Source organism: Anas platyrhynchos, chromosome 3 (assembly GCF_047663525.1).
Source record: "Anas platyrhynchos isolate ZD024472 breed Pekin duck chromosome 3, IASCAAS_PekinDuck_T2T, whole genome shotgun sequence".
NCBI lineage: Eukaryota > Metazoa > Chordata > Aves > Anseriformes > Anatidae > Anas > Anas platyrhynchos.
Window position 1 is genome coordinate 69,024,846 of NC_092589.1, and position 25,481 is coordinate 69,050,326.

At 43.6% G+C, this 25,481-nt stretch overlaps 1 protein-coding gene and 1 long non-coding RNA gene across 6 annotated transcripts in view; both read left to right on the forward strand.

The window, feature by feature from the left end:
* Positions 1 to 8,745, forward strand: part of CEP85L (centrosomal protein 85 like) — a 143,079-nt gene extending 134,334 nt beyond the window's left edge. For all 5 annotated transcript variants that reach the window (XM_038177762.2, XM_027453598.3, XM_038177764.2 and 2 more), the window contains exons 11-13: positions 2,594 to 2,701; positions 3,089 to 3,302; positions 4,193 to 8,745. In XM_038177762.2, coding sequence (XP_038033690.1) covers positions 2,594 to 2,701; positions 3,089 to 3,302; positions 4,193 to 4,356 — 486 coding nt within the window. In that variant the 3' untranslated portion in view covers positions 4,357 to 8,745. The remainder of the gene's footprint in view (positions 1 to 2,593; positions 2,702 to 3,088; positions 3,303 to 4,192) is intronic.
* Positions 8,746 to 12,596: 3,851 nt separating this feature from the next.
* On the forward strand, positions 12,597 to 24,003 carry LOC140002208 (uncharacterized). The gene is made up of 4 exons (XR_011808399.1): positions 12,597 to 13,705; positions 13,788 to 13,949; positions 19,633 to 19,704; positions 19,785 to 24,003. It is a non-coding gene; the product is annotated as an uncharacterized lncRNA (long non-coding RNA).
* Positions 24,004 to 25,481: the final 1,478 nt, after the last annotated feature.

Sequence of the window (25,481 nt, forward strand, 5' to 3'; positions counted from 1 at the left end):
TGTGTAAATGGCACTACCAGAGCATGTATCCTAGCTGGCTCAGGGTGTTCCTGAACTTGCTCATGAATAGAAATGCATCAAAGACTATCAGATGTCAAGACAGAGCTCGATGTTCCTTCAGTCTGACCGAATGTGGCCGTTTTTTTCAGTAGATGGTGTTTAAAGCAGATGAAAGAGGACTGTTCAAACCCACTGCAGGTTACGTTCATCTTCAAGCACAGCAAAGGAAATACATCAAGCAGAGCTATTTCCTGCTCTCTCCCAGCCCAGAGTGTTTCCTTCGACGTGGAGCAGGGCCTTTTTTCTTCCTCCCCTTCCTCTGCAGCACGAAGCTGCGCTTTCTAGCAGAGCTTATCTTTAGGACGCACACCATTTCAGCACTTCCTTGCTAGGGGCATGGTGTGGGTGAACGGAGGCACATCAAATGTGTGAAAATGCTTTAAAAACAAGTAGTCATTTCTGGGTTTCTGCCTAATGATTCCTATTACTTAGATGAAAATAAACCTTTTTTTTTTTTTTTTTTTCCGTAGTCCACATTAAATGTGTAAATTTTAGCACCATTGTTTTGCATTTTTGAAAAAGGTGAGACAAATTCCTGGCTTTTCCTCAGTGCTTGTGCAGCATGGAGCTGAATGTGCTAGGCAACCTCATCAGGGCCACATACCACTCCCTGCTGGCCCTGCCTTGCTCCTCACTGCTGCATGCCTCCTTGTCAGCAGCGTCCTTACAGCTGGCAGGTCAAGTTAAATGGCTTCTCCTCCACTCTGTGGTATAGGGCAGGTCCACATATAGAGATGGTCTCCTGTGCATTACAATCCATGGGATCAGGTCCATGAAATTTCCATCCTGCATACCATTTAGGAGTAGTTCGTGGAAGGGTAAGTTTGGCTTTCTTCCCAAAGCTTAATCGCCCTACTGAGACCCCAAAACCAACACAGTTAGATACAAGTTGCTGTGTTATTTCAGGTGGGGAGCTTGATTTCTTTTCTATCTTTGAATAAAGCTACAGAGTCATAGTGCAGCAATTTGAACTTATCTCTTACTGAAGAGTGACTTTGATCTTCCTGTAGTATTTCATTTAAGCCACCACGTAGAATTCCATTTAAGAGAGTTCCCTGCTTTGGAAGATGAATCTTTAGAATTTTAACTACAGAAATTCAAGAGAAAACATTCTTCTCAGGCAGTGTCATTCTGTAAGTTGAGATCCATTGGTTCATGAAATGTTCCTTCTCCTCCTCCCATCACGGTCTCTGGTTCCACTCTGTGGAAGGTTACAAGCAAACCGGTGCCAAAGCATGCACTGTTGTCACTAGTGCTCCAGCTGTACTTTGAGCATGATGGGATTGGATTTACATCTTATAATTGAAATTGGCCAACGGGTTTTACATATTAATGTGCCGAGCTAGGGATGGGGAAGACACTATGTGCTCTGTGGTAGCACAGCATCAGATCTGTAAGTAATACCATCAACGACAAAAGAGGATTTCTCCTTGTGACAGCTGAAAAGATCTCTTTGTTCCAAAGCATCAGGAGTTTATGTAATTAGTATGCATTGCTATTAGTATGCACATAAGCTGGTTGGAATATTCCCTTTTCTGAATTTTGCCAGATGACTTTGAAAGACACACCTACAGGTCTGAAAGCCAGATAGTGGAGTGGATGTATGTGCTTTTGACATCTAAGATAACTGTGGTCATGCTGAAATCATCAGAAAAAAAAATAAATCTGCTTGAGAAATATCTCCTGATCATCAGTTTCAGCTCTGTAGGTGAAAACTGGGGAACTGACAGCAGCTGATTCCTTGTGCAGGGGTTGTTGGCTTACTGCTGCTTGTGACTCATCTGGAAATCAAACCTGGAAAGTTCCAGTTCATAAATATAGCAGCATCCTAGAGACTTTTTGCTGATACTATTGTATCCATTAAAAATGACCCGGTAAGCTACAAAAAAGTTGCTTTTTTTTTTTTTTTTTTGCCTGCAGTAGTTGTTACTTCAGCACCTAAAATTGTAGTGTGCTTTTCTGATTTATCCTGTGTATGACTGGTTTTAAAGAGTTTGGTACTCTGTATCAGCTATCAAAGCCTTTTTTCTCATCTACATAGCAGATTCGAGAGGTAAATTCAGTGTTCTGAAAGGTTGTGGCAACTCCTGCCATGGTTTTCCTGGAAAATAGAGGCCAAAAAAAGTCTTCAAGTAACTTGGCAAGTACACAAGTGAAGTTCAGTTGTCATTAATCTGCTGCTTATCTCAAGTGAAATAATTTGGATAGAAAAAACAAGATGACATGGTTATTTTAGACTTCATGGATCCCATGTTGGAGTGATATTTTGCATACGTACAGTCTTCTTGTTTATAAACAGGTACTGCTTATCTAAAGGCTTTCACTGGTATTTGGAACAACTAAGCTCCTGAGAGCTCTTGGGGTCTGGTTGAACATCATGAGGTGGAACCTGGTAGAAAATAAAAAAACAAAGTTGTAATCCAAAAGCAATGAGTAAAAAACGTACAGAATTATTGAGGACACACTTTTTTTGTCAGTGCTAACCTGCAGTATGAAAATGTAAAATCATTACTTGTGCTTTCATTCAATTTAGTCTATGCAAGAGAAGCTTTCGCAAGAAAAGCGCACAGTTCAGAAGATGGCAAATGAGCTTGAAGAAAAAGAAAGGAATATAGAGCAGTTGAATAAAACTTTCTCTGAAGTAAGTAAAAACTCTAAAAACCCGATCCATCACTACACCCACTAAGAACAAACTTAAAAAAAAACATTATGATACCATGTGGTAGGGCTTTAGGAGCTTAATACATACTTCACAGTGTTTGATGCTGTGCTGAAATATGATAGATGCCATCCCTACCTCCAGAAGTGAAAGTTTTAAGTGTGAAGGCCACTGAGCAATGGTAACATGGAAGAGAGAGCTGTATAGAAGCTGTCCATCTACCATTCTTTGGAGGGGTACAAAACTATTCTTCTGTGTATGGAACTGGTTTTAGTTAATATTGTTTGTGGTTTGAAACAGGAAACTTCCTGCTACGCTGCATGCTGCAGACTAATTTGCCCCTTTTTTTCCTCTTAACTTTCCACAAAGAACCAAAGACTGATGGAAGAGAACGCCTCTCTGAAGGAGCAGATCCGGCAGGTGGAGCAGTCCCGGCAGCCAGTATCTGAGAAGATGCCTGTAGCAGACCAGTTGTTCAAGGAGATGTCCCATTGCTTGTTTGACTTGAAAGCTCTGTGCAGTATTCTCACCCACAGAGCTCAGGGCAAGGAGCCTAACCTTTCCTTACTGCTGGGAATCAGATGTAAGTGACCTCGTTCCAGTGCTTACTCGTGGTTTGGACATAGAAGAGTAACAATCTCTGGGGGGAGGCGGTGGGTGTTTGTGTGTAGAAGTCTGAGTGCCTGGCAGCTCTATCATCTGAAATGCTAATTGCACATCCTGTCTTCTGTACCTCCTAAGCTGTTACCCAGGAGGTGGAAACCACATCCTAAAGCCAGTCAGGCAAACCTCCAGTTTAGTGAGTTCGTGCTGGGTTTTCCTACTTACCAAGATTTTTTTTTCTGTATTTGAATATATCATATGCTATTGCTTTCTGAGTGTTATTTAGGATTAGATAGACCAGTTGCTGAACTGGGCTTTCACCAAGGTGGAGTTGTAGGAGTACAGCATCCTGTGCACGCCACATAGATTCATCTGCACTGGAAGTCTCTGAAATGCCAGGCAGGGCAGCATATACCAAGTCTCCAAGTTCATGAGACCACCATCATCCAGCAGGGTGAATAGTGCAACAAATCTGTAGTGTCACCTTGTAGTCTTACCTGGCCTCATTTCCCAAGCCCTCCTACCCCTCTTTTCTGAGTGTCCAGGAACTTCCAAAGTCTCTAGAAAATGGTTGTTCTGTCCACTGTTTGTTTGTTTTGTTTTGTTTTGCTGTTGTTGAGAGCCATTAGACTTTACCAAGCCTGGATCTTGGTGCAATCAGAAAAGCACGTCTTTCAGTGAAGCGGGGGTGGGCTTTCAACTATCTTCAAGTTCACACCATACCTCGTTGTGTTGCCTTGCATCAGAGTGAAGCGTGATTTGTCTTGAGTTAATTAAAGTGACCTCCCCTTTATTTTGAGAGGGGCTGATCAGTTTAAGTATGCAGAGCACAGTTGTTAGAGCTTTAACCTTGGCTTTTGCTTTTTGTAGCACTGAGCTGTTCAGCTGAAGAGAACGAAAATTACCACAGCACAGAGACTCTTTCGAAGAAGCTGTCGGACGTTTGTCAGTTACGAAAGGATATCGATGAGTTAAGAACTATAATGTCAGACCGTTATGCTCAGGACATGGGGGACAATTGTATTACTCAATGACAACATTTCATCTGGTAGCAAATGACTTATTAAATGCTGCTGTGTCACAGGTCTTTGCATTTCTATTCAGGAGCCATATTGGAAGATTGCAAATAGCGCTGCACACGCATCTCTGTGAGGATCGTGCGTATTTAATCTCGGGAGTCGGGTGAGATGGGGAGAGTCACGGTTGAAATAGAGTGGTACAAACTACAAGAAATCTTTTCTTCAAACTACTGAATGTAGGAACAAGCTGTGAAGAATGTTTTGGTTGGACTCTGTTTCTTCCATTAGGACTCGTTTTATCGCTTCAACTAGTTTCTGGAATCAGAGCATCAGAACAGCCGTGCTGCTGCTACTCTCAGTCCTTCCCTCCTTCAAGGGTCTGAATGGTATTACATGTACTCTGAAATCAGCGCAGAGGGTCAAGGGAGACCTGTAGCTGTATGTGGTGAAGACAGGGGTTCTGCAACTTCATTTCACTGTAGGAATTGTAATCAGAGCTGTCTTAGAATGCTACAAGCATTAACCGCTCTTCAAGTTGCCTAAAGAATTTGATACAGGAAATACATTGGTTTTAGTAATGTATGTCTGCCTTGTTTTCCAAACAGTGGAAGAAAATCAAGTTTCAACTCCTCTACGCACCTGAAGTCCATAAAATTTACCACTATCAAATTGTTTTAAGCACTATCACGTTACTTTGAGAAGTTCCAATAGCATGGAGTCTGTAACAAACCCAAGAAGCTGGGAGGCAGGAAACTGTAGTATATAGTACATGGCTGTCTGAAAAAAAGAATAGACTGTATTGTAGTGTTCGTACCACACTTACCTTTTATTTCTGCCATCTCCATTTCAAAATGTGGCTGGTCTGTATCTGTGTCCCTAAAGACCTCCGATAAGGTTGTAAACAACTTCAACCATTTTCTGCTGCAGCTACAAAGTGAGTGTTTGGCACTTGTCAAAGTCAGGGCTCAGAACAGAATATTTCCCTTTACCAGTATTAAATCCTGTGTTATCTGAGGGCTGCAAAATTTTCCACGTTGTTTGGTAATTCTTGGTTTCTCCCTTTCCGTAGGAAGAGATTACACTTCAAAAAGAAGGAAAAAAAAAAAAAAAAAGATCATGTTCCATAGTTTATTCAGCGAGTGTCACTTGGCAGTGCTATTTCACTGCTGTGGGACAGATGAAATACTAACACGTCCAATTTCCTGGAACATTGCTGAAAGGTAGCTGAACAGTAGTGCATGATGAAAAATACTATTTAACTGAAGGAAACAAGAACTCATAAGGAGCAAAACCACTCTCAAATCCCATTATTTAAAAAATAGATGAGCATCAGTCATAGTTGTGATATTAAAAGAAAGTTTCAAGTGACTACAGCACAGGTCACAGTGTGCTGACCTGTAGTGTAGATAACAGCAGAAATTGCTTAGAAAACATAGCGGTTAGAGCAAAGCAAATCCTAAGGTAACATTTTTATAGCAAAAGGGTCAATATCTTCAGTTTTCTGATGATATCTATGTTAATAGAAAAAGATGGTTATAGCAACATAGCCTGCAGTTAACTAATTTTAACTTGGTGATATTTTGCTTTCTGTTCATTGTTACAGCGTTAATGTTTTTATAATTTAGTGATTTCCTTTTTATTTTTTTAAACTGTACGGACTTATTTATTTGATGTTTTTTCTCTATCATGAACCTACACGTGAACTAATCTGTGAAAAATAGCGTTACAATTCGTATTATTGCTATGTGGCATTTTCAGATAGATTGCTCTGACTGGTCCAGCTCCTGTCAGCACTGAAACGTTGTCTAGGTGAAATTTCCAGTGAAATTGCATAGTGTCTTTTACTTTCAGGTAAGAAAAAAAGAACAGAGGCAATTTTATTTTATGTTCCTATACGCTGCTCTTTCTATAGTTTTGAAGGTATACTTTTATACTAGTGCAAAACTGAAAACAAGGAGCTTTGCACAAATTGGCTTGCCCAGTTACCTGTGCCTCTGACAGCATGGGCTTCTGTGACAAGGGCCTCGGCTTAGTTCCCGTCACATAGTTCATTGGTTTGGAAGGAACAGTCCCCAGTCTGTGGCTGCTCTCTGGTATCAGAAATTCAATGACAGGATTTCAGTTAATAAACCAGAAGTATCAGGGAGAGACTAAATACCTAAGTAGCAGGTTATTATTTCCTTAGATGGAAATGTACCTGCAAAAATTACCATGCAACACATTTTTCTCAATTTTGTGGAAATAAGAAGCAAGTTTAGTAGGGTAATTAGAAACAGGAGTTTTTTTGAGTGACTGTGTCCTGTTAAGCTGGTCACTTGACTGGTGTGGCTCCACTGTCCCAGCTGCTACGTAGTGATACTGTGCAGCAGATTTGAGATCAGTAAGTTCATATTTTCAAGGCACTTGAGCTTTTCTGCTCTGTAAGTATTAGTTGAAAGTCCCTCAGGAAGGAGGTCCCATTTTATTTGTAATACCTGGATTGCAATGCTGTAATCGTGCATTTTAATATGTTTTTAGGGAAACCTGTAATATTTATGTTAACTTTAAAGCACTTGATATAAAACAAACAAACAACAACATCACAACTGAGTTTTACCTGTCTCAGTCAGATTCAAGTAGGGAGGTAAATGATGGATGTTTGAGCCAAAGATACAGGCTACCGACTGAATATCTAGAGTGATACAGTATTTTGCTTTGATTTCTTAAGATTTGGCCTGTTGTAGGAGTAGCAATTACTATATATGCATCAGTTTACAGATGCCTCTAAATGGAATAAGCTTTGTCTACGATATGCATGACAGTTTAATTGGTTAAAATTTAGTGTGTGTGGTCTCATTCAGCATATTTAATACGCAGTTGATTAACGAATGTTAACGTTGGAATCGCTTAGATTTAGTCATGACAACTTTTTGCTGTAGCTGGTAGACAATCTCAAGGGCTGAAAACCAACTGCTAATGAATGAATACTGTACCGGTCTGTCTGCTAGCAAATTTGTACAGTGGCTTTTTTTGTATAGTTTCAGATGGAATTTATACAGTCCTTTTAGAAGATATTTACAGTAACTACTGTATTCAAGAATGTATTTTGAAAAAGACAGAAAAGTCTTGGGACAAGCGATAGATGATGCTATGTATTTACTATATAGAAGTAATGCAGCTCGATTGTGTAAACGTGATTTAGGTTCCTAGCCTCAGCTGTGTAGCTTTATAGTGCGATAGTTCTGTGAAGTTGCTGAGATTGCTGTCACCACCCACTCAGACTTCAACTTTGAGACTGCCAGTGGCTCTGAAATAATGGCAAGAGCTGAAATTTTCTCCTTTTTGCTTCAAAAGGTTTCTTTCCTTCCTTTGCCCTCGCTTACCTGCCTGTTGTTGCAGATATTTTTCTTGCAGGGTAAGAGCACGAGGAAGGAAGGAAAGAAAGAAAGAAAAACCCTCCCTCCATGACCCGTTGCCCTAGCACTGGTAGCAGTGGCACACTGCTGTATGTCAGCATGGGCTGGGTTTTTGTCCCTGTTGCTGCTGGTTACGTAGGAGGGGTTGCAGGTGGAATTGGGCTTTTCCCAGTGGTGTAACGAGTCCTGTCAGGAGTGGGGAAAGATCTTCAGAATTAATCTGCATTCATAGGCTGCAAACAAGTCAGTGGTTAGTACCGAAAGGGATGATTTTATTCCAGTAGCTTGTTAGCAATATTAATTCCACAGCTGCATACCTTTGTGCCTTTTTTGCCTGATGTGTGTATTCCCTTTGAACTTCAGATAACGCGTTAGAATGCTGATGACTGCACCTTGTTTTCCTCTTACCTGCCTATATTTTGTTTCTAGACTTCAGTAGTAAGAACTCTTGCATAATATCTAGAAGCATAAGTACTCGAAATAGGTACTAGGTGTACACTTTGAATGTTAGGCTGGTTGTAGTATGCAGCTTTCTTGAAGTGTGAGCAGGAAACTCAAACCCTAATGTGTTTATTTTGTATATATTAATTACAGTCTATCATTAGTTCAGTGGGGAGGAGTGTCTGGAGCTATCTTTTAAAAGCACAGCTGACATATGTACTGGATCAGTCTCTGCAGACTGGTAGTCTTGTAAATTGGGTTCAATTTTTGAACCGCTCAGAATACCTCATATGTAAATAGAGTTGTCATGACTTAATCCAAATGTGTTCATTGTAAAAAGTAAAGGAGCCACTGGCTGGCTCAGCTTTAGGCTTGTTGTTCTTGCCTCTTTTTGTAATTTTTTTTTAAAGTAGGGTTTACAGCTAGAATTTTGAATGCCAAAGTTCTATTTATTAAATAATAATAAAAGTTTTCATTGTTAATGACTGGTATTTTTCCACTGGAATTTGTTTGTTGATGTTTGGGATTTGTATCCACAGAGCAAAAATAAATTTTGTTACAAAATTGACTTCTTCATTGCTGTCGTTTGTCCGATATGTGGCATAAAGCGGAAGGGACCAAAGCTGGACCGATGGCTGGAGGCAAGGAATGAATCGTCCATGATCTTCCTAACACCCACCCAGCGTTCCTCCGGTGATCTGTTTGTCTGCCTCATTATCAGCTGACCAGGCTCTCATCATGGCATTAGTTCTTGTTTTAAAACCAGGGTATTGGCAGCAAAAGTACTACTTCAGTGTGTAATGAAAGGATTTTAGAGCAGAGTTGCTTATAAAGTCCCTGCTGCTTTTCTAGGAATGCCACTGCTGTTCCTTGTCAGATGCTAACTGGAGAGGTTATAGGTTGGACTTTTTAAAAAGACTAAATTTGCACAAAATGGTAGGAAGAGGTGTTATGATAATTAGTTTGAGCTGCTGAAAGATTCATCAACTTTGGAACAAGTGGTTGTCCCAGAGCTGATCACACAGGGCAAAAATTAATATATATGTATATTTATATATACATACATGTGTGTATATATATACATATGTATATATATATGTATGTATATATAATAGTGAAGCAACAGTGTGTCTGGTACCAAGGGGGAAATCAGGGATCAAAAAGGGCAAGTGTTTTTAATTTCTGTTTTTCAATTAGCATGAATGACTGACTGATCGGACTGAAAAGCAGTTAAGGCAGACAGAAATCCTGCCTGTCTGAAGCACCACGGGTCACTGTAGCCCAGCGTAACCAGGCGATGTCAATTCCCCTTCAATGTCAAGTTAGTACAGTCTGAGGAAGTGAAAAGTTGCAATTTTAGAAAATCTTGAGAAGATTCTTTCCAAGTGTTGAGGAAAGTGTGGTTACCCAAAAACGTATTCTTTTCAGGCTGTTCCCAGGGAGAAATCTAAGAGCCCATTAGGAGCGCCAGTTGCTGGATGATCTCTGTGCCTTGACTCATCTTCTCTCATCACTCAGTGCACTGCACTCTGCAGAGCACCAGAGCTGAGGATCTCTGCTCTTCTCTTCAAAGGTGCTGGGAAATTCATTTTAATTAGCTAATGCATTATACATGGTACAGCTCACTTGCTTTTCTCAGACCTTGTGACTGAATGTTGAATGATGTGCTTCTCATTCAATTAAACCCCCTCTGCCCTGTATAAATGTATGTAAAGGGCTGCACAGGTGCCAACTTTCCGTGAGATTTCTGAGGGTGACCTTTTGTGAACTGTTCAAAGTCAGGTTTAGGTTTCAAAGTATCATGATTAAAGCACTGCTAACAATAGTAGTGGTAGAAAATGTTCTGTTGCCTTTACGCCGCAAACAAAATACAAGTCCAAATGTGGTTAGAAATAAAACTTCAGACAATAACGCTGCACATAACGCTGCAGCCTCTTGAATGAGGACACCTTGCAGCAGCTAAATCTGCAGTAGATCACCTGCTGGATGGAAATTAAACAATTCTGTGGGACTTGCTAACAACCCTGGGTCATTTGTTTTGTAAATGAATGGGTTCGGTGTACTTGGAGAACTTCCAAGTGGTGAGGGATAGTGTATACAATGAACTATGATTCTTAATTATGTTATAGTATATGCATATTTCTCTTCCTCTCCGTGAGTTACTCCCCCTTTGGGGGACGCTGCTGCTGTTTTTCTGTCTTTTCTTGATGTTTCAGGTCCTGATTTCATGGAGGTGAAGCCACACTTCAAGCCGTGGAGTTACAGCCTACTCAGCTTGTAGGGAACCCGATAGGTTCAGCTAATGCTTCTCGGCTCTTTCATGAACAGCTTGGCAGCTACACTGAAGAATGCAGCCCGTGTGTATTAATAGAGCAGAAAACTGATTTACTGGTCTGTGTACCTGTGAAAGCATTTGCCTAGAAGAAGGAGAAAAGAAACCTTTGTCAAGCTCTGGTCCAGAGTGAATTGTAATGTGAAAGTTTCTGGTAAGAGGGTTTTCTGACTGAAGTTTCCCCTCAAGGGGGAACTGTGTAGAATTTAATATCACAAAAGCTCGTCTCCCTTGCATTACCAGCTGAGAACACAGCAGCACCTGGGAGCCAGAAGATGTCCAAAACCCCTCCCTGGCTGCTCCTGTTGCACTGAGCTTAGTGGTGCCCCCAGGTACCAGGCTGGGAAGCTGGTGCAGCCCCACTGCTGTCAGCCGCTGTGACAGAGGGGACCCTGCCCTGCTGCTGGGCCACCTCCTGTCACCCCAAAAGGGCCTTTCGGGCGAGGTCTGGCTTACTGAGGATTGTGTTTGCCTGGGACGTGAGTGCTGCAGCAAATTACTTCAATCAGGGAGCCTAAACCTAAACCATATAGGTTAACATGCAGAAAGGCAGTGTAAGAAGCCAGATGAACTTTCTAGTTGTCCCCTGGACTGCCATACTGAGGCAGGAGAGAAAAATAGTTCAAAATATTTTGGAAAGTGAAGAAGCAAAGGTAAGGAAAACAGGACCCAGACCCCAGCTTCCTCCTGCCACTGCCACTTCCTCAAATGAGACGAGATGTCTTTATATTTATAAATGGTAATGATTTACTATTAGCAAAAACAAACAACTTTAATCACCACATTCGAACAGGTTAAAACACTTTTTCCCCAGCCTACAGTATTGATTGTCTGACAGCAAATTAATTGCTGTTCTTCCTTTATGATGCCTGTGTTGTGGAGAAGGCACATTGCAGAAACCAATTTGGCTGGGATCTTGAAGCTAATGCGATAATTTGTGCAATGACTCATTGTGCTCTCTATAATCGTACCCACCTTCATTCATTGTCTGCGTTATTTTACAGGACTCTGCAGTCACTTGCAGACACGTTGAATTTGCTGTTGTGTTTCTGACCTCGGCGATCGGACGCTGCCTGCCTGGGTTTGGGGCTGGGGGAGCACAATGCTGTGGGGAGAGAAGGAAGGGCGCAGCTCAGAGTGAGCTCGCGCAGGCTCGCAGCTCCCCTGCAGGACGCGGGGCCGCACAAGGCAGCATGGAGAGGTGCTGAGTGATGGTGCTGTCAGCCCAAGAGCTTTATTGCAGGAGCCCCTGACAATCAGGTCATCAGGTACGCTGCCTCCTCCTGCCTTAGTGCCCGTGAGATGGCGAAGATAAGTAATAGGATATTTTGAGTTTAAATTACGGCCCCAGCATTTTAATTAAAAGCCGATTATAATCAATCTGTTTCTACCACCCTTTCCCCCCCCCTTGCAGTCATAAAAATTAATTACCGCCGTAACGAGGCGGTGAGTGAGTATGCCCTGTTCCTGGCCCCTGACTGCTTCAGAGCCCAGATGGCTCTGAATCGGATCCTGCCGTCCCAGCAAAGCGACGGCCTGCTTGGATGGTCTGCTTGTGTCTTGAGGGGAAAGGAGCTGGATGTGCTCAGATTTTCCCCGATGTGAAAAGCAAGCTGTTTGCTCGAACTGCATCTCATTTCCAGAAGTGTCCCAACCCTTCCCCAAAGCGCTGCTGCAGCTGCTCCGAAGGTCAGCAGGCAAACTGCCCCAAATGGCTGCATGAATACCTCTGGCATCCCACACCGCTTCAAACTGTGTGCAGCCTGACTTGAAAATTTATTGAGAACGTAAGAATAAATACAAAACTGATCATTTTTTTAAAAAAAAGAAAACCCCAAGTCATTGGCTAAACATTGCCTTGACCTTCAGAGGGCTCATCGCTGATCCCAGCCTGCATAAATAGGAGGAGATTTGACCCTGAAAATTCCTCACTTGGGAATTAATCTTTTTCCAGCAACTCTGTACTCTGAAGCAGAAATGCTTCCTCTGCCAAAGAGAAATCAGCAGTTTTAACAGAGGGCTTTTCTTAATTGTGAGGAAAAAAAAAAAAGGATACTGCTATTCATGCTGGAAAGGCATAAAATCATCAAATCATTAAGGTTGGAAAAGCCCTCCAAGATCATCTGGTGCAACCACCCGCCTACCACCAATATCACCACTAAACCATGTCCCTAAGCACCATGTCCAACCTTCCCTTGAACACCCCAGGGATGGTGATGCCACCACCTCCATGGGCAATGGGCACCTCCATTTTCTGTTTTAGGATATTTAAAGCTGGCCTTAAGCTTCAAGATGTGCTTAGGATCTAATGCTAATGACACTGAGAGGTGTAAATACCCAGCGATTAGACGCTTTCTCCCTCCTTTTCATGCTGCAGAAGGAAGCCCACCAAACTCCCTGCTCATCCCATGGACTCCTGCCCCCTCTTTTTTCACCGAAGAGGAACGAGTTCCAGGGAAAGCATCCTGCCCACAACCCTCATAGCACAAACCCTTCCTATAAGCATCCAAGCTGCATTTGCAAGTTGCCACATCTGAAGCAGGACTTCAGGCATTGCTGCACTCCGTGCGGAGGTACCTTCATGGCTCAGGCTAATTGCTGGATAATGAGAGGGTCAAAGCTGTCTGGGGTTGGGACAGCTCAGCTTCTTCGAGCATAGAATTTTTTTGTCTACAGTTTTCTGAAGCCCAAGCAGTTTTGTTTGTACAACATAGAATTGGTAACAAAACCACCTGCAATTTCCACAAGTGAAACAAACTCGGATCATTTGTAGCGTACATTGCAAGTGGTGACCTTACAAAGCAAAAGAGTAAGCTAAAGACTTTGATCACGTAAAGTAAGAACATCTTGTACAGGAGGGGAAGCCAGGTCTTTTTCTCCAGATAAACGAAGAAGCACGCTGCTTGGCTTACAGACAGATTAAGTGGTAATTGCAACAGAACCTGTAATTAATCAGTTTGTCTATGAGGCTGTTAAAGGAGACAGAGCTGAGAGCCTTGCTAAAGTCAAGATCAGATCATTCATTGCTCTCCCCTTGTTTACTGAGCAAATCATTTTGTTGTAGAAGTCTGGCAGGTTGGTTAAACATGATTTCCCCTTCATAAATCCACGCTGACTACTCCCAATCACCTTGTCTGTAATATGTGTGGAAACTGTTTCTAGCATGATGTGCTCCGACACCTTCCCAGCGATCAAGGTGAGACTGGCCAGCCTGTGGTCACCTGCATCTCTCTGTCTTGCCCTTCTTGAAGATGTGAATGACACTTGCTTTCCTCCAGCTCTCAGGACCCTGTGCTGTGACCGTCCAAAGACAACCACGAGTGTCCTCACAGCGCTTTCTGCCAGCTCCCTCAGCGCTTGTGGGTGTATCCCATCATGGCCCATGGATTTGTGCGTGTCCAGCTTGTTTTAATGCCTCACCTGAGCCTCCTCCACTGAGGGTAAGTCTTTATTGCTCTATTTGACAGTGAACAGATCCCAGACTTTGAAAGTGAACTACTCTCAGCCAGCTACAACTGCGTTTAGTGCTGCTGCTAATTTGTTTGTATGCACCTTCCATTTGCTCACAGTTAAGTCTTTCCCCAAGCTCTGAGGACAGTACACATCACGCCAATAATTTTTCTCACTTATTTAAATAAGTTAAACTTTCGAGGCATGTTGCAGGTGGTAATGCTAGCTTGATTTTTTCCCTGTCACTATTTTTTTCCAACAACTTGACCCTGAAAATCAAAGTAAAGCCCTCTCAGAGGGCTTAGTGTTTCTGTGCTGAAATGTGAGCGCAGGACCGAAGCCGTCCCATAGGTTTACAGGAGACACCGTGCTGTGGGGCCACTCCTGAAACAACCTGCAGCAACTCTAGAGGCTTACTTTCCTCCGGGGAACGCTTTATTTCCTTTGAGAGCTGAGCACATGTGCTTAGCATACGCAGGGCACCTTAATGAGCAAAACAACCCCCTGGTGTAGCCTTCCATTGCTAAGCACGGAGCCAGCCATGCTCACGCTGAGAGCTGGCGGTGCCGGGCGCGCTGGCAGATCCGAGCCTGCCCCGTTGAATATACATGAAGGAGGTAAGTGCTGCTCCTCTTCACCAGCCTGTGGTGGAGCGATTAAGCAGTAAATCAAGCGCTCACTGCCTCGCCATCTCGCAACTAGGAGCATTTGTAGGGTCTTGATAAAGAGCTGCACTGCAGAGCTCATCACACGGGCTGCTTCAGCTCAGAGGGGGAGAGTTCTTCGTATCTGTGTCTCTCCCCATCATCCCACCTCGGTTGGGCAGCAAACCAAGAAGAGCTTGACCTTGCATCTGTGGCATACCTGAAACATATTTCAGAAGCACCACATCCTGGAAAAGAAGAATATTTGAATAGGGCACAAGCTGCTCAAATGCAGTGCTGCCTGCTGTGTTTCAGATGTGGACAGGTTTGGGCAATCGCTTCATCTTGGTGCCTTGGTGTGTGCATGTGTCAAGTGGAGATTGCACAGCCTCCTTTGGAAAGCATTTTGACACATCTGGATGACAAATTCCACGAGAACTGAACAGCATCGCCTCTAATCAGCGTTTGCATGTAAGAAAATTGAAAATGCATGAAATTAGATGCCAGAAAAATACAGTGGTTTTTAAGATCTACGCACAAAACTGGGGTATTACTTCTCCAGTCTTGAATTGCCTACCACCCTCTGGCAGTCAGCAACACGGGAAAACTGCATCCTGCTTCCAGGATCAGGATGAGTGGAGCTGCACAAAGCTAAATCAGTTCCTCATACGATGGGAGTGAAAAAAACTTCAACAAGTTTCCTAACTGGACACAAAGGAGCCAGGTTCAGCCAAACAGTTGTCATTTCGTGTACACACAGCACGATTCCCCTGGATCCACAAGGACCTTGCATTTGCACGTTGTGGTGCAGAATTGTTGCCTCACATCCTTGCAGAGGAATGACCAAGGCAGTGGAAAAAGCTAGAGCATAGCTCAGGCATCTGGCTTTTTGGGGAAATGGTTCCTTGGGAACCAAGCACTGTGGAAGAGCTGTGTGGCTGCCTGGAGTGCAGATTTACCTCCTGCCTGGCAGCTCCTGCTCCCTTTCCTTCCATCCACCCCAGCCTGGCACAGGTCAGTCTGCCCCATCCACCCCCACCACTCCTCGATGCCTTTCTCCTCGCTGAAAGGACCCTGCCCAGGTATTCAACAGCCCATCGGTGCTTGGTGCTGAGTGTGCACAGTGCTAAATGGAAGAAGAGAGAGAAAATGTTATGAGAAACTTCCAAAGCTCGGGCACAGCTGTTTGATCCTTTGACAAACAGCAGACAGATTACACTCTCTCATTTCCTACAGGGAAAATGAACATCAGGAGTACAGAAATGAAGTAGTTTCACAAGAAGGAGTCCTGGCCAAGCAAACAGATTTGCGGCAATGATTAGGACAATATGCACAGAATGAAATGTACAGGATTAGTTTAAGTGGATGGATGCTGGGATTGCAGTGCTTGCAGGTGATGTTTTTACAGTGTTGTAATTTCCTTTAGATTAAAAGGCAAACAGCCATTGAAGCTGACCCCCTTGCTTCACACAAGTGCCAGCAGCTCCATGCTTTTGGTAGCAGAAGACCCACCACGAGGTCCTCCCACCTCACATCACTTTAAGTCGTCAGGGGTGGCAGATGAAGAATTGCCTCAGTGATGCAAACTACACTTCCAGCACTGCCAGCATAAAGGGCTGCCGATGCAGTGCCTTCCATGCTGCAATCCTTGTTTGCTGCCCACTGTTCCTGCCCACCAGTGACACGACATGCACATCAACATGGTCACTGTATTTACAGCAAGAGCTAAGGGGAGAGGTGCAGGGATGCTCGATCGGTTTGGCCCGAGCAGCAGGAGGAGTGGAGGGCAGCTGGGTGAGTTCCTGTCACTGGTATCTGGCACAGACGAACCAAAAGCCATGGTGCAAACCGGTCCTGACTTAAATCCCTGTGCATCCTGCTCTCATGCACCTTCTCCGTGTATCATCGATTCCTCTTCTGCCTGCTTGACATTTTGCTAGCTAATGAACAATGAGCCTGGCCTTTTCCTCAGGAAGACTCAGCAGCACAGCCCTTTCCTACTATATTGTGCAATGGCAAAAGGAGACACTCTCACAGACTAATTTAGAAACATCCAAGTGTCTCTGACTGCAGCAGCATAGACTCCGTTCACATAAAAGCTTCTCCTTCATAGAGGGGCAGCCTTGAGGAGCAGAGCTATAGGCAGGCTCAATGGCTTATCTAGTGATGGGCTGCATCTCAGAATGCAGATTTTTGTTTTTGAGTGCCCTTTGGCCAGCATTCAGGGCTGGCAGTCGTCACTGGGCTGCCCAGCGAGGAGTCTGTCATCACCACAGACTGCTTGTTAAAATGGTAAGGGCATGTGGATAATGGTCAGGAAGGAGTAAATTTACTCTGCAAGTGAAATAGCTACTGCGAAGGAAAAATGGAGAAATGACTATATCACCTTGTGAAGAATTAGTTTATTAATACGTACACACCAGTATCTTCCAGGATCATTAGGAAGGGGCAAATGAAACAGGAAAATGTTGGTACCACCCTTCAGACCAGCAGTTTCTTTAGAGCAAAACAAGTAAAAATTAAATTGAGGAAAACTATCCAACAGTGAGGTTAATAAAATAAAATAATGAATTCAAGTGGAAAAAAAGTGAATTCACCCGAGGAATAAAGACTACCCATTCATGCCAAGAAAATCTTGTGCAATACAGCTCCCTAATTCAAAGTGCAGGCAGTGTGTGCCATCAAAGTCTTTCTAACAAGCAGATCCTATTCTTTCTCCAAAGGGAGAGAAAGAAAAGGCTGGAGAGGCTTCATCAAAAGCATCACTAACTCAGAGATAACCCATTCAGTACCTGCCACGATTGCTCATTCCTGCGTGCCTCACTGTGACTCAGAGCTTCAAAACCTAAGGGACCTTCCTGAGGGGCCTGTCATTCTCGGAGGCATCACCTGCAAAAAGCACGGCGTGCGGGAGGAAGGCAGATAAAGCAAAGGGGGGAGAAAAAGAAATACAACTCCAAGCAAAGCCTCAAGGTTCAAGAGCACAAACCATGGATATTATGAGTCTGGTGCTTTGAAAATCCTAAAACTTAAAGAAAGAAAGAAATTGAACATGTGAATGCAAGGATTCCCCCAAGTGATGTCTTTGCTTGTGAACACGCAGGCCTCCTCGCATGTGGCACAAGCACTGAAGACAGGGCTGGCTGTGACCATGAGCCTCTGGAGTGAGACGCTGAGGCGTGCCAAGGCTGTAGCTGCTGTACGACTTCTGCTGCTCAGCGAAGCATGGCCATGAGGGAGAGCAAACCTCAGAGCGTGGCCATGGGGCACCATCACACCTGGGGAGACACCACAGCTCTGGCAGCTGGGCTGTGGTAACTCTCACCACGGCCACCAGCCTCCTGCTGGCTCTTACAAACGTGCCTCTGTGCGAAGGTCCCCTCGTGAGGTGACCTTTCTGTGTCAGCTTTGGTGTCCGCCCCAAAAAAAGATTGCTACGAAGACCCCCCAGGTGAATGGCAAGCAGTCTCAGAAGGCCCTGCCACACCGGGACCCGCTGGAAGCAGCAGTGACACGAGGGAGCTCCCTGTGCCCTGGGCCTCGCTCGCTCAGTCACAGGCTGTGCTGTCTGGCCGGGCTCTCGCACTCAGCCACCTTCCTGTCCCTTTCCGAGTGAGGTCCCACACAGGAAAATGGAAATGCTGGGAGGCTGCCAGACACGTCTGTGGTGAACCCGGAGCAGCGCTTCCCCCTGCGCTCCTTCCTGTCATGGAAACCTCCTGGAGGGGCCTTTTTGGGTACAGGAAGGCAGCAGGGCTTCCTGCTGATCTCTCCTCCTCCCACAGAGAAGCTCTTCAGGTGCACTCGTGCTCCTGAAAGAAACCCTGCTGTTGGTGTGCTGTGTCTCTGGGCCAGGTAGCTGCTGTGGCTCTCAGCAAGTGTCCCAGTGGCCAGTATCAGCAAGTGGGAGCAGAGGTGGTTTTCTGGGCTCCTTTGAGTCAGCAGTGCTGGCACGGCTGTGGAGACAACCTTGGGAATAGCAACAATAATAAAAATAACAATAAAGATTCTTTCAGGATCCTTCAAGCTTCATTTCTGTTCTGCAGTTCTCCCTGAGTACTCAGCAAAACTATTCAGGTGCTTGGACTCTACAGTAAGAAAACAAGGAGGCTGGGATCATCATTTGTCTCGGGTTAGTATTTATTGGTATTAGTGATTTATCTCCAGCCGCTGTTTAATCACCAACAACATTTACCCTAGCAATGGGCACACCAGCTACATTATCGATGCGGTAAGGAATTTTTCCTCCTTTAGCTGCCCTGTTCCTCTTGCAAAGACAATAAATAAAGCGTTTAAACCAGCCTTTGGTCCTAATTTATCTCCATAACAACAGCTGTAAACTTGTTTTTCCTGATGGCAAGCACGTGTGTGGCTGGGCCAGCTGGCCAGACTGACCTGCCCAGGCTCCTGCTGGTGTCTGACGCCCGGCACGGCGCTGCACAGGCAGCACTTGGCTGGGGAGCACTGCCCCATTCCTGCTGGGAACGGCTGAAAATGGGAGACACGGGAGGTTTACTCAGCTTACCTGGGTTGCAATGGAAAGGGAATGATGCCTGTAGAGGGGAAGAAGGGAAGAGAAGCAGCTTGTCAGGAGCATGCATCGTGCACGCTCGTTTGTACAGCGCACTCGGTCTCTCCCTGGCTGAACGTTTGACCCCTCTGATGAGGCATGGGGTAAAGAATGGTGAAGTGCAGAAAGGTGTTCCTCCCCGGGGGACGAGCACTGTGCTCTGCTCTCTCACAAAAAGAGATTCAACATTTGTGCAGGATGACCCAAATTTCTCTTTTAAAAGATGCATGAAGTTTTAATCTTATTTTTCCCCCTGACATTTCATTAAAATTCAGAGCAATGGAGGTGTCTATATCCCGACAGACACTCAGCCTATTTCATTCAAAGGTATTCATAAAATATTTCACACACTAAAGATGGCTGTCACTACAAAGAGCAATTCCTACAAAGCAGTAGAAGTTATTAAGTTAGCATTGAAATTTATATATTATTTTCACTTTTATTTTTTTTCCTTGCCAGGCTAAAGGTGCTAGAAGAAAAAAAAAAAAAAGTAATATCAGACAGGAGTGGAAATGACTTCGCGCTAAATATGTAAGCCTTCATCCTGTAAGTTACAGACAAAATTTAATCTATTTGCTCTTCACATCCACAATGGACCTCTCTGTTTTCAGCCACTGTCTGGGTAGTCCTGGAGGCAGGGACAAGGTCTGTGTCTGCCCACCTCCAGCAGCTGAAGGCAGAGAAACAGCCACCTTGATGCTGTCTTTTCAACTGGACCTGGCAAACCTTGTGTCCTGGACCACGCTCACAGCAGCCCCCGAGGTTACCTGGTTACCGGTTTGCAGACTCACCCAGGGGACTGGGGTAAAGATGATACAAATCCACTTTGACTCCAGCGAAGGCAGAACACAAGATTTCCAAGTCCCAGGCAAGTGCCTTTAGGTTGTTACAAGGGAGGAGGAAAAAGAGTGAAGCACAAAGGGACAAACTCTTGTCTTCTTGTTATAGAGCTACTCTGAAGATTCATAGAGGTGTGTTTTGTGAGGCCTTGAACCAGGCAACTGCTCAGATCTATTTCCATGCCCAGGACAAAGTTAGCAGAAGGCATCCATGAATTCACTGCTTCCAATTAGGTCAGTTCATGGCACTCACTCCGTCAGTGGCCAATTTCACCCCTGACATAAGGATCTCCATCACTCCTAATAGTTTCCAGGAACTCTTCTATTCTCCATTGGTTATATGCATTACCTGAGCTGCATCCACAATTTTAAATAAGTAGAGAGAGGAGCTTTGAACTGGTAAATATATCGAAGTCCAGTACCTCTGGACTCAACAACCATGGTCAAAAAAAAAAAAAAAAAAAGCCATCTAAAATCTATTAATTTTAAATCTACTTATCTCACTGTAATTGAAATGCAAATCTCAGCAATACATCTTGTCTAAACTAATGAATTTCTCACATGATGATGCCATTCTTACAGAACAGTATTAGACACAAAGCACACAGGCTCTGGAGACCTCAAAATCTACCAGCACTTAAGCATATGTATGTTAAAAATTGCCACATCAAAACATGAGAAACGAGCTGCCACTTGCAGCAGGACTTGTCTGATGTATTTAATTTAAATTGTGCATCTTTCAGAACCATAATCATTGATCATCTAACGGGCTTGTACATATGTTATGGTTTTGGCTGGGATAGAGTTAATTTTCTTCATAGAGGCTCATATGATGCTGTGCTTTGGATTTGTGATGAAAATAGTGGTGATAAGACACTGATGTTTTTAGTTGTTGCTGAGCAGTGGTTGCACAGACAGAGCCAAGGGCTTTGCACAGTAAAGTTTAATTAAACAAAAGTAAACCAGCAACTTTTAACATGATTCAGAGATTCTTGGCTATATATATATATTTATATAAAAGATATAAAGATGCTTAGAGTTCCTATTCAAAAGCTATAGGACGTTTGGATGTTGGAGTGCTCTGTATTATTTATACGGTTATATCTAATATTCTTTTCTTGTTTTAAGGTCAATACCTGAAAATCTCCAAGGCAAATTCTTTGCACCTTGTCTTTAAAATGCCAAACCACACTGCACAGCTCAGTCCTATCAAAGACAGCCCCTGAGCTGAGGAGCTAACAAATCAAACAGCCAAGATAAGTAAACAAGCAGAAGGAGGGAGTACGTTTACTACATACAAGGAACACAAAGGCAGAATTCCTTAGCTGTTGCAGAGCAGGCAGCTGAATCTGAGAGTTGCTTAGTGCAGATCTAGTGTATTAACCACTGTGAAATCATCTTTCTTGCCTAGATAGAAAGAGAATTTGCACTGACTGTCATTCAGGGCATTTTATGAAGAGTACTGCCCAAACTGAAAATAATTTGCTGTCACACGGCATTAGAGATGTAGGTGAAAAAGCACAACCTGTGCTGGACAATGCCTGGTGCTCATGATAGAGGACTTTGAAACTAAGGCTAGAATCAGAAAAAGAAAATGGAAAAAAAAAAAAAGTTAAATTATGCAGAGATGCTCAGAGAAAAAACAATAGGAACTACATTTTTCAATAATAGGATATTGATTTTTCAATTAGACTTTAAAGTGCTAGAAAACACTGCAAATTCATGTCCTACAGGTGGGTTGTCTACTTGACCTCATGCTCCACATTTAATTTTTTGTGCACACGGCAGGGAGCAAAGAAGAAACAGCCATCCTGGCCTGTAGAAAACAAGCTGCCACAGTCACAAGAGTCACACCCACAAGGGAGCTTGTGGATGAACCCATTGCAGTGCTAAGGAGATACTGCATCTACAGAAAAAGAGCCCTTTAACCAAGATCAATGGAAAGGCTTCCACTGACTTCCCAGCTAATGAATTTTTCTTGGTATGTTCCAGGAGAAACAAACCTGCTGTTGGTCTCTGACTAATGAGATGTTCACATCTCGCAACAGAGGCATTGTATATTCCTCAACATCCACTTCAGAACTTCTGGGACTTTTTTGACACCTGAAAGGCATGAAATAGATCAGGGCAAATTCATCTGTGGTGTAAGCCTATTTATTTCATTCGATTTAGATTAGATTTGAAATTGGTTCCTGCTGGGATTTTAAATGATGATTAAATTTGAAATGTCACTATCAGGCCTCAGAAAAGCGAGTGCTCCAGCACACGTGTGCTGCCCAGGGAAGGAAGTGGTTCAGAGCCACTTGGGGAACAGCCATCCGTCTTTGTGAGAGAAAATCATTAAACTCTTCAACCAGAAGCTTATCAAGTTACAGGACTTTTAACAGAGCAGTCTTCTCAGCATCATACTCTGTCTCCCTGAGAATGGCAGAAGTTGCCAAATTTCGTTACAGCAGGGATAAGGTGGTTGGGCCTTGTGTCCAACGAGCTGTAGCAGCTGTACAATACCTGCAGCATCTGCTGCTGGTAGCAGTGCAATGATTTTTCACTTCAGTGCTGCAGATGGCTGGCAAATTCATGACATGGCCACAGATGTTGGCAGTGCTCAGGGTGGTATATGGTGTGCAGATGTTCTGGCTTGAGTATTTTCAGCCCCAATGTCAACCTCTGTCCACTCTCAGGCAGGTGGCTTTCACTGTAGTGCCTCACTGGTGTTCATCAGTGATGGGCAGGAAGGAAATGCAGCTGTGACGTGGTTCGGATGGTTGCTCAGCATCACCCAGACTGCAGCTACATGCTTCGCGTGGTGAATTGGTCGCTACTGGGGAGAGGGAAATGCTGAGACCTACTGGTTGTCACTCCGTGCCCCAATCTTTGTAAACACTTTACTAGGAAGTGAAAACAATGATAAAACTTCTTTTGAAAATTGATAAAACTGATAAAACTCCTGCCTTTACAGCCCTATTAAACCACTGCCCACCCTAACCTTTTGTGACAGCAAGTATGGGAAACTTGGTTTCAGTAACTCCTTTTCCAAATAAAAATTAATTCCCCTCCTTGTGTCAGTAGGCAGTTATGTTTCCCTCCCACTGAAGATTAGAGCTGCTTTTGTGTGAACACATTACCCCAGCTAACAGCATCATGGATTTGCACTGTGCTGAATATTTCAGGCGCCCGGTCATAACCCACCCTGCCTTTTCCATGAAGCTGAAGTAAGTGTTGCAGAGCAGCTTAATGTACTGTAGAGTCATGCCTAAGCTTACTACTTGCTCGTAAGCCACAACAGAGGCGTTTTTCCCTTGCTGAATGTTATTTCATCTTTGCTGAATGCTGAGCAGCTGCAGGCTTTGCTGCTTCTTTGCCAAGTGCTGGGTTGTTAGCAGTGAAATGTTTTGGAGGCACAACTGCCCCATTGCGAAATGGGGTGTCAGAAAGAACAAGTAATGGGCAGGTGGGAGTACTAGGGTGATGGCAGTATATGGGGAGACCCTGCTTCAGCAAGGTTTGTGGGAATAAGTTTTCACAGAATCACAGGCTCACAGAGTGGTTTGGGTTGGAAGGGACCTTAAAGACCATCCAGTTCCACCGCCCTGCCATGACAGCTTTCGCATGAACCAGGATAGGAAAGTAGCTTGAGGTCAATGCTTAATTCTTCTTGAAATGGTGCCCCAGGGTGTATGGAAATAGCCTGGCATGGGTAGGTAACTTGTTAGAGGACAGGAAACAGAGGGCAGAGCTGAAAAGATATTTTCCATGGTAGAGTGAGATCTCATACATCTGTGCTCAAGCTGATAGCACCCAATACATCCACACATGATCTGGGAAAGAAAAAAGTTAAAACAGTTTTCTTCTGGTGCTAGAAATCAAGATATTATAGATGGGGGTCAAGAGAAGAACTGTAGAGGGCTATTCGAGGACTTTGTGATGATGAGCAATTGCATTACGGAACAGAAGATGAAGTGCAGTTTCCCACTAGAATGTCAGCCCAGTAGTGACAAAAAAAAAAAAAAAAAAAAAAAAAGGGGGGGGGGCGGAGGGGGAAAGAGGGGGGAATAAAAGAAAAGAATAGACAGAGTTATCTGGAACAGGATACAAGCCCCAAACATACAGCTGGGATACTGGGTGCATCTGTACCCTGAGTGCTGTGGGAAGTTCTCAAAGATGGCAAAGTAAACCTGGGTATGTTCCATAGGAGGACACTCAAATGTGTGGAGCAGCTTTTAGATGAGGAACAATTAAAGTTACTAAGACTCTTCAAAACAGAAAATAAAAAAGAGAGATTGAGAGAGAACTGTCATCTATAAAATTGCAAGTGTTGTAGAAGAAACAAATAGGGATATTTGCTGTCCCTTCCAATACAAACAAATGGGGCATCAACTGACACTAGCAAGTGTCTAGCTCAAAAACAAACCACAAAGAAGAGTTTGATCCTCACACAAAATGGAGACAAGATAATAAACTTAATGAGTAGTGTTATGGATGCCACTTCTGGACTTTCATTGTGGATGCCAAAGCTTCTTCGGGCTCAAAAAAGCATGTGGAAAAACTGGCTGAAGAAAAACCTATCACGTTCTATCACATACAAGTTACCACCTCTGACTCAAGGTCCCCACACAGCATTTCTGCCTGTGGCTAGAAATATGTTCTGGGAATTATTGGTCCTGGCTTACCCTGCCCTTTATCCTCTCCTCTATGCATCTGCTGCTGCAGGCAGGAAGCTTGGTTATGGGTATTTTTGCTGTAAGCAAGGAAAGGCTTTCTTTTTCTCTGATTAGTCTAGCCAACAGTAAGCACAGCACAGACCTGTCTTAAGAAGAAAAACAGTGAGATGCATAAATGCAATTAAAGAAATCTATTATCCAAGTGCAAGACAAAAGACCGCATTGCATCCCTGAAGCACCACATGAGCAACTTCTGTTTGTATTTCTAATCAGCTCAGTTTTCATCTTTCACTTTGGAGCCTCAAACCCATTACTAAATTTCAGATAGGATACTAATCACTGGAACAAGGCAGATGTGCATTTTTTCCAAAATGGTTCAGAAACAAGTACAAAGAAGGTTAGTTGGTGGTGTATATTAATTACTCCTTCCAGTGGCAACCTTATCCAGAAGATGTCACCAAAACACAAGTAGTGCTCGGCATTCCTAGAACAAGGCACATAAATGGAAGGACTTCAAAATTGTATAACAACCACAGAAAAATCAAGACAGATGTTGAAAGAACACCTTAAATAAAATTGCTGTTTTTCAGGGAGAAGATTAAACCCTTATATCATCATAGCAAGAAGTCTGGAATATAGAATCCATGTACAAAGGGCAAGTCAGGCACACAAAATATCATGATATTTTGAGCAGAGATCACATTCTTGTCAAAATTCTTCCCTCACATTGACAAAACAGAGGCATAGCAACCAAAAAGCTGATTGCTCTATTTTTTTATCCTCACTAAATCCCGTCACTATTTGTCTT